Source organism: Sapajus apella, unplaced genomic scaffold, assembly GCF_009761245.1.
Source record: "Sapajus apella isolate SASKATOON/1434 unplaced genomic scaffold, GSC_monkey_1.0 scaffold3, whole genome shotgun sequence".
Lineage (NCBI taxonomy): Eukaryota > Metazoa > Chordata > Mammalia > Primates > Cebidae > Sapajus > Sapajus apella.
This window is the reverse complement of record NW_022436943.1, coordinates 20705360-20715051: the sequence shown is the minus strand read 5'-3', so window position 1 is coordinate 20715051 and position 9692 is coordinate 20705360. Positions and strand designations below refer to the sequence as shown.

Genomic DNA, 9692 nt, shown 5'->3' with positions numbered 1-9692 from the left:
GAGCGTCCTGCATGCAAGCGTGCTGGGCGTTTGTTTGGTTTGCTTGCTTGCTTAAAGTATCCGTTCGGAGGGATTGGCGGCTAGAAGTCAGAGGCACAGACTGATGAGGAAATGCTGAAGCGCAGCCCATGAGGTGCTGAGGTACTCAAAATAGGAGGATAAGGTATGAGGGAAAACAAGGTTGGAGTCTAACAAAGGCGCCTTTGCGTCGCAGAATGCAACCTGAAGCGGCTCGCGGCTCCCTGGGGAGTAACCTCGAGAGACACAGCGAGGTAGGCAGAGAACCCAGGAGCCGCGCCTCCGCCGCGGCCCCGCCCCCGCGGAGCCACGCCCCCCAGCACCGGAACCAATAGGAGCCCGGGATATTAGCGGGTGGGAGGTGCGGCTGGGTTGCTACAGCCAGAGCTGGGCGGTGGCGGGCGCTGCTGAAGGAGTCTCGCTGAGCTCAAGGCGGCGGCGCAATGGAGGGACTGGAAGGTGAGGAGAGGAAGGGATGCTGGCAGGGCGGCTGGAGCGGGCCCGGAGCAGCTGGGGTCCCTGGACACCAATAGCAGGGAGGCAAGGGCAAGCTTGGAGCGGCGGACTCCGCCACGTTCCCGCCGCGCCTGTGGAGGCCGGGGCCAAAGGGATCCGGCCAGCCCAGATGCGGTGGAGCGAACGCTCCCAGGCTGCCCCGCCTCGAGCGGTCTTCGGCTGGGCTTGTCCGCCCGGAGCCCGTTCCTGTTTCTGGCAGCGCGCCTGCACGTCTCTTCCTACAATTTTCTGATCTTGCCTGACTTCTGAGTGCCCTTTTAGTGATCCCAGTCTCTGGCCAGATTTTGTTTTCCTTGCAGACTGGACTCTATCCATTATTGTCCATAGCCTTAACATCGCCAGGCCAGTTTGTGCTGGAGCCCCGGGGTGTGTCTCCAGCCTCGAGCTCCTGACACCTTCCTGGGCCAATCTCCCTAGGTAACCGGTTTTTTTTTTACATTCCGACAGCCTTCTGTCGGAGGGATGTCAGAGCATCAACTAAGGAAGTGTCACTGGCCAGATTTAAAGCCGGTACGATAGATTACCAGAAGGATTTGATAGCTTCTTCACGACCGCTGTGTGAGGAAGAGCCTGTATTGGTTCCTTATCTTTGGGTTTATCTTTGTGCTGTAACCGTGACTCCAGATTTTGCTTTGTTCGCAGTTCTTTCACTTTTCCTCTATTCTATTTACCCATTTTATCCTGTGTAATGAAAGCATTCACCTAAAAACAAAGGAAGAAAAAACCCCACAATAACTAGCACTGGCAACAACAGTTACGAGATTTTATTTGTTATGATGAAGAACAAACCTACAGAATTGAGATCCTGTTGTCTTGACTTAGCCGCCCCCCCCAGCCCCGTCTGCTAATTTACATGGATTCAGTTGGAATTAAGAATGAGCAGAAGCGTTGAGTCTTGTGTATTGTTGCATGCCAGAGAGTAAAATATTGTACATTGTGTAATGAAGTGAAAAGTGGTAACCGGTAACTTTTTCAGTCATCTAAATTCATCGAAAAGCAAATGTAATAACATGAGTAGGAGTTTATTTCGTGCTTTTGCTCTGAGGTTAAGCTCTCATATTAAACACCTTGAAAATGATAAGTAAATAATTCGGATAATTTTCCATTTGTGGACAGCTGCAGTATGCTATGAAGGCCTTTTTTACTTACGTGTTTTTGGAAGATAATTAAAGTTTCCATAAAATAAGGAATTGTAATTATAGTACAGTATTTTTTAGTTTCAAGATACTTTTGTGTCTTGGTGGGATTAAAGCACAGTGGATAGGAGCATGGGTTCTGGAATTCCTTTAAGATTATCCTTATACATAATATAAGGTTTTATTATATATTATCTATGAAGTGTTTTGGAACAGTTTGCAGATTTTTATTTTATTCAACATTTGTTATTAAGAAAAAGATCATCATCTGATTTTTGCTTATGTATGTATGTTAAGCACCTAAAACAATGCCTGACACAAAGTAGGTCCTCAATAAATATTTGTTGTTAAATAAATGTCTATTATGGGCATCTTTTTAGGTTCTAGGATGCAGCAAAGAATAAAAACGATAAAGCTTTACTCTCATTGAACCTACGTTTCAGTGAACCTTACATTTTAACAGTGCCAAGATATTACTATTGAAACCTTAACTAGGAATGCTTTTCAAATGTAATGGAAACCTATAAGGATAATCAGTTGCATAGGAGAACAAATAGGTGGATTCTGTATTTATAGGCATGTTTTATGGGCCCAGTATATGATGTTAATAGTGCTTGCTCTTTTTGATTTTTTTTTTTTTTTACAAAATAAGATGGTATCATTAACTATAATGTATTTAATTATGATAAATTGGGTTAAAATATATGAAATTGCTCTAAATTATGTAGGGCAAAACAGTTGAATTTTAGTAATTTCAAGTGGTTCGATTTAATAAAAGCTCTGAGAGTTTTCTGTTTAAGTTAGGAAGGTGGTTTTTCCCCTTTCTCCTCCTCCACTCTCCCTCCTCTAAGAAATCACCCTTTGCAGATATCAAACTCTGAGTCTTAAGGTTACCATTCATTAATTCATTCATCTATGCTTTCGTTCTATAAACATATAGAAGTTTAAGTCTAGTACTTTGAAGATGTCTAATAAATATTATATTGCAGTATCCAGTAAGAAATAGTCAAAAGTTTGCTTAATGTGTGAGAGTAATTGAGTAAATATTGTATTCTGGCATTAGATATGTTTCTAGTTGAAACCAGTTACCAGACATTAATCTTGGCTGTAAAACTAGAAAATATATGGACTCTTGAAAAATTCTGTTGAAGATGATCTTACTCTTTTTTCATAACTTTTACATTATTTGTATGTAATCATATACCATTTATATTACTTGTGATCTTTTGGGTCTTTATGCTTCTTGAATATTCAGTCAATAGATGAGGTATTAGGCTCAAACACTATACTTTGAATCTAAGTACAAGTTATTTATGTTTTTGTATAATCAATATCTCAACAACTCTAAATTGTGTGGGTAATTTTAGCAAAGCTTAATTCCTTTTCATCTGAAAAGTTTAGCCCTACAAATCTAAGGATAATAGAGGTAGTTCTAGACTTGGGAGAGTTCCAATCTCTTATAAGCTATTTTTATTTGTAAAATGAAGAGGTGGTAAAATCTAAGCAGATTTTATCCTTGTATATAGTATTGTCATTCCCTTCATAACCCTGATAAATGCTTATAAAAATTGTGACTGAGATCAGACTGTCTGTTCCTCTTACGGATTGTTGACTTATTAGATTTTAGTACTGCCCTCTAAAACTTGATTGGAAGACTGATTGCTCTTCAGTGTAGCTCTTGGTTTAAAGACAGTCATGTCTCATCAAAATTTCTGTTTTGTTGGTGGGGCGTGGTGGCTCACGCCTGTAATCCTAGCACTTTGGGAGGCCGAGGCGGTTGGATCACCTGAGGTCAGGAGTTCAAGACCAACCTGGCCACCATGGTGAAACCCCATCTTTAAAAAAATAAATAAAGAAAGAAAAAATGTTTTGTTTATCTTTTTCTAGTATAAATGTATACTAATTGACTGAATAATTCTTCATCTTTATTTGTCTAGCATTTATTGCTTTGTGATACTGAGTTAGTTGCCAAATATTTTAATAGACAGTATATTGGAGAGGACTGTGTTTGAATCTTGCTTTCTTTTTAGTTTTATGATTTGGGGAGTTTACTTAATCTGAACCTTAATTTTCTCTGCTGTGAAAAAAATTGAGCTATTAAATATGTAACTACCTAAATTATATTAAATATTAAATGATGTAATATATATGTAAAGCATTTAACTAAATGCCTGATGCATAGGAGACCCTCTCAGTATGTGTGTTTGTTAAATGAGGAAAATCACAAAAGACATGTTAACAGGTCCAATATAGGTAAAACATAGCATGCTTGGGAGGAGAGAAAGAAATATTGAAGCCAGGTAAGAAAGGACTTTAAAGGTGATTGGTATTCATCAGCAGTGCCTCAGACTGTAGAAAGTCCTGGTAGGATTGGGATTCAAAAGAGAGCTTCAGATTTGACAATTAGTAAATTCATGGTAATTCCGTTTTAAAGTCTTTATTGTCTCCTTATTAAACAAACTTTTCCTGATTATCCATACTTCTCCAAGACGGCATTGTGACCATCTCTTCTGCCCTTACTCATTTTATCTTAATTCTGCTTATCACCATGTACTATTTTACATATTTGTTTTTATTTATTTATTTTTCCTATTAGATCAGTGAAAACTCTGTAAGATCAGTCTTTGTTTTTTATCATCACCCTGCCTCCTAGAACAGTTTCTGCCTCATGCTAGGTACTCAACAAATACTTACTGAATCAAGGAATGGATGTATTTCTTTCTTTTTTTTTTTTGAGGCAAGAGTTTTGCTCTTGTTGCCCAGGCTAGAGAGCAATGCCATGATCTCTGCTCACCGCAAACTCTGCCTCCTGGGTTGAAGCAATTCTCCTGCCTCAGCCTCCTGAGTAGGTGGGATTACAGGCATGTGCCACCGCACCCAGCTAATTTTGTATTTTTAGTAGAGATGGGGTTTCTCCATGTTGGTCAGGCTGGTCTCGAACTCCTGACCTCAGGTGATCCACCTGCCTCGGCCTCCCAAGGTGCTGGGATTATAGGCATGAGCCACTGCGTCTGGTAGAATGGATTTATTTCAATACGGTAGTTGGCCTGATAAAGTCTGCCTGCAATACAGACAGTGAGTAAATGAGAGGTAGGGAAGGACTAAGCAGAAAATGTAAGTCAGTGTTTCAAAAAATGTGCTCCTTAGGACACTGGTGGAGGACACTGGTCTTAGGAGTACAAAGGATAAAATAAATTTGGGGAAATAACAACATACTAAGTCTCTCTCTCTCTCTGTTTCTCTGTCTCTGTCTTTATGACTAAGGAAGTCTGCTCTAAGAGAACCCATTTAACTTTATTAATCTACCATTTTCCAAACACTTGGCCATGAAGCAAGGGATTCGAGAGTAATTCGTAGTATAAATATGGGTCATGTTCAGACTGGGTAGGAAGGGAAGTGCAGCCAGGTATTAGCTTATTAAGAAAAGCAAGTCGCTCTGAGATCAAGATACTAACTGAGAGAAAGGTAGAAGGTAGAATTCTACGGTTAAACAGGGAACATGAGTGTTTTAAAGTCCAGAGTTGGTTGTTTAGGCAGCAGTTTTGCCAAACTAGAGCACTAAAATGTGCTAGTGAAAGATGACTTCTTTCACTAAAAAGAAAGGTGAAAGGTGACTAAAATGCTTTGAAAAATGAGGTTGTGTGTAAAAGTAGGGTAGGCATTGACTAAGTTCAGACAAAAACTCTTCTAGGGTGAGCTGAAAAGGGTAAATCTTGTCAGATACTGGAGAATATTGATCTGAAAGTAGTTCAGTTTTGGAAAGGATATTGGGAAGAAAGTGGTATAACATATGTTGTGCCTTCAAAAGATAGGTTCATTGAGTATTAAAGGTTGAAGTCAAATGGGTGGTGATAGAATATTAAGATTTACTAGCAGTAAGGAGATAGACCTGCCACAAGGGAGGCCAGAATTGTTCTTAACTTCCAAGATTTATTTGAAAATGGTTCTCTCATAATTCTTAAATGTATGCATTTTAAAATGTCACAACTATTTAAATAAAATCATTATTTCTCATCACTTACAGTATTAGGTAAAGGTACCATTTCAAGTCTTATCATCATGCAGATTTTGAAGTTGCAAAATATAAGCAATGCATAACAGAATCAACAGTGTGTACCAGATGAATTTTGTAAGGAGAGATTGGCATCTTAAGAGTTCTAGAATATTAAAGTATTTTATTGACTTGGTTCTGTCCATTACCTTGAGTGCTTATTTTAATAGTATATGCTCTCTGGTATAACATTCACCACTCTGAATATCATATCTCTCTTGTATTTTTATAAGATGCAAAATTTGCTACTTTTTGCCATGTAGGAAAGGTTAGCAGAGTTTACTTGAATGCCTTGGAAAGTAGAATTTTTTTATTTTTGTAGGTTATGAAGCATTTTTATATGTAATAGTTGATCCTCTGAACTTTTAAGGTAAATTGAGCAGATATTAGCCTCATTTGCCTCATTTAACAGATGTTAAATTGAGTCTGCCTGTATGATTAGTAATACATTTCCTTCTAATTCATGTCTTAAAGGCTTTTCTAACAAGGAGTAGGTCCTTTCAGGTTCTCAGTTCTCTATGTAGATAAGTGGAAGTTAATTCCTCAGCATGGTATGTAGTACCTGAAGCATTCATTCTACCATCTGCAACTGGTTTAATCATTCTTATATATGAACTTCATTTTTAAAAAATCAGTAAGAAAGATGTCTTCCATGTACTTTTCTTACTAATGTGGTCTTAAGGTAGATTTTGTTAAATTACAGCATGTTATACATAAAAGGGGACCATATGTCATTTAACTTAAATTCCTTATTTTATATAAGAAAATCTAAACCTTAGAGAGCTTAAATATCTTGCCTGGGGATTCATAGTGCTCAGTGAGAGAGCTGGGGACTTGAAGTTAGATAATATAAGACAAATTCACTGCATTTTCAACTATACTGTCATGTCTTTTAATGAATTTAATTAGAGCAAAATATGGCTTTTGACTCTGAGGCCAAAGGTATTTATAATGATCTGGGTAGAAGTTTCCATTAATATGTTTTTTAAAAAAATTATTTTAGTAATAAAATTTGTATCCAGGCACATGATGATTATTTTAATTTTAATTGAGTGAAAGGTGTAGCCACTTCTTTATTATTTAGTTATGCCAATAAGGTCAGATATTTTAATTTCTTGGTCAAATTAATCTTAATATAATTATTACATATATAAAATAATTAACAATTCAAATAATACATGCAGTTTGCTTAATTTACCTTACAGCATTATACTTTCTAATATCTGGTGATAAAGAGAAAATGATTTTTTTTGCTCTGAAATCTTCACATCAAGTCAGTAAGTCACTGAACTGATTACCAGCAGTATTTTTTCATGCTTTAGAAATTAGTAAGATAAATTTTGTTTTTAACCTTAGTATTCTACCACAGAGATAGCCTTTAAATCAAGAGACTATGACAAATTGATTTTCTTAAAATAATTACAAGAAAACTAGGTATTTCCAACTAATCAGCTTGGTTATCCTTAAATTATGACTTTTCTTTGTTTATTGTGGTCTTTTTGCCCACTGATAACTCTTAAGCCCATTTTAGTTGATAATTTTGCTTATTTCAAAATGCAGTAAGAAATTTTTTTTTACAAGAACAGTCAACTTACCAATGAAACTAAGAGAAAACATTACAACGTGTAGTTTCACAATTTAAGCTATAGAAATTATTTGATTTATTTTTATTTTTTATTTTACTTTAAGTTCTGGGTTACATGTGCAGAACGTATAGTTTTGTTACATAGGTATACATGTGCCATGGTGGTTTGTAGTACCCATCAACCTGTCATCTAGGTTTTAAGCCCCGCATGCATTAGATATTTGTCCTAATGCTCTCCCTCCTCTTGCCCCCTACCCCATGACAGGTCCCGGTGTGTGCTATTCCCCTCCCTGTGTTCATGTATTCTCACTCACTCCCACTTATGAGTGAGAACATGCAGTGTTTGATTTTCTGCTCCTGTGTTAGTTTGCTGAGAATGATGGTTTCCAGCTTCACCCATGTCCCTGTAAAGGACATGAACTCATTCTTTTATATGGCTGCATAATCTTCCATGGTGTATATGTGCCACATTTTCTTTATCCAGTCTATCTCTGATTGGTATTTGGGTTGGTTCCAAGTCTTTGCTATTCTAAGTAGTGCTACAGTAAACATTTGTGTCCATGTGTCTTTATAGTAGAATGATTTATAATCCTTTCAGTATATACCAGTAATGTGATTGCTGGGTCAAGTGGTATTTCTGGTTCTAGATCCTCGTAGAATCACCACACTGACTTCCACAATGGTTAAACTAATTTACACTTCCACCAACAGTGTAAAAGCATCCGTATTTCTCCACATCCTCACCAGCATCTGTTGTTTCCTGACTTTCTAATGATTGCCATTCTAACTGGTGTGAGATGGTATTCTGTTTTGGAGAATGAAAGCATTGTCCAAATTGGAGAATTGTTACCTTGTTACTGGGTAGAAGTTCCCTCAGTAGGTCTTGACATCAGTACACATGCACATGCCATATTTTGTGAATTACAGTGCTATGCTCTATGACCAGCTAATATTAGAGGGCATTATAAATTTATATATATGTTATGTATATCTTTATTTTGGGTGAAGTAATGACATTCTTTTCCAAAAAGATTTTTTGAGGGATAATTGCTTTTGAATTATCCCAAAGTATCATTCTTTTAAAATGCTATTGTATCTTTTCGTGCCTTTTATTGATAATAATTTTTTTAAAAAACATTTTAAGCATGTTTGATAACTTCTGGAAATTAATTTCAAGAACTGGATTTTAGTATATGGTAATATTCTGGTTGCTGTTTTTTTTGTATAAAAATTGGTGATTTATTTCTTAGATCTATTTATTAAGTAAATTATATAGATTATGTTAGCTTTCCGAGAGGAATAATTATGTTATTCTTTTCTTGTGTTAATATTACTAAATGCATGCTTAGTATGTAGTTTTTCCATGTGCTGAATTTATTTTTCTCAATAATATATGGTGCTTTTTAATATTTTGTATTGATAAATTTTAAAATCATTGCTTAGTATTTAAAGGAATACATGAAAACCGTAAGCAAGTTTAATAGTTAGCATGTGATGTTATGTAGACCATCATTTTGAAGACATTCTTACCTGAATGAACCTAGTGGTTTCCATTTAGTAACTCTGGATTGTTAGTGGACTTAAGTGATTTAGATAAATGAGATTGTTCTCCCTAAATACCTTACCTCCTGGTATTGGAGAAGGGACAAATCAGGCAAATCTTAGCTTTGCTTTTGTAATGTTTACTGCTTAACTGCCACTATGCAACATTGCATCCATCTGAAATGACAGTTTGTCACTATCCACCAGTCAAATAGGGCAGTGGAGTAATAGGAAAATGAGAAAACAAAACAGTTCTTCTGTTACTGTATTTGAATGCATTCTTACCAATATCTATTTTGATTTGCCTGCTTAGTTCTCTGTGAACTCACTAAATGTCTTGGACCAGGCTATATGGAGTCATAATTGTACTTTTAAAAATTAGTTTGTTACTTCGAAAGGAAAATGTTTTATTTTATTTGTCTTTCATGTGATAAAAGAATTTTAGCATCTCTAAAATATTCATTAGAAAATATGGGGAAAATGTTACATGTTTAAGATTATTTTTAGGAAATTACAGGTATGAAAAGCTTATGTTTATTTTTTTGGAAAGAATGATAAAATGAATTATGTAGAATCAGAAATCATGTTTCTTTTTTATCTTTTTAGTAATAAAATTTGTTATATCCAGGTACACGATGGTTATATTAATTTTATTAATAATTGAGTGAAAGTTGTATCTATGCTACCTCTTTATATAATTTTGTTTGTAAGGTCAGAATATCTCCACTTACTAGTCCACTGACTCTTAATATAAGTATTATATGTATAAAATAATAATTCACATACTACATACAGTTTGTATAACTAGGTGATCTTAATCTTTGTGGTTTTTTTTTTTTTTTTT

General features: G+C 36.0%; 1 protein-coding gene across 2 annotated transcripts in view; it reads left to right on the top strand.

Annotated features, from left to right (window-relative positions):
• Positions 1–359: 359 nt before the first annotated feature.
• ZC2HC1A (zinc finger C2HC-type containing 1A) overlaps positions 360–9692 on the top strand; it is a 51552-nt gene continuing 42219 nt past the window's right edge. For both annotated transcript variants that reach the window (XM_032250782.1, XM_032250790.1), the window contains exon 1: positions 360–477. In XM_032250782.1, the coding sequence (XP_032106673.1) occupies positions 462–477 (16 nt within the window). In that variant the 5' untranslated portion in view covers positions 360–461. The remainder of the gene's footprint in view (positions 478–9692) is intronic.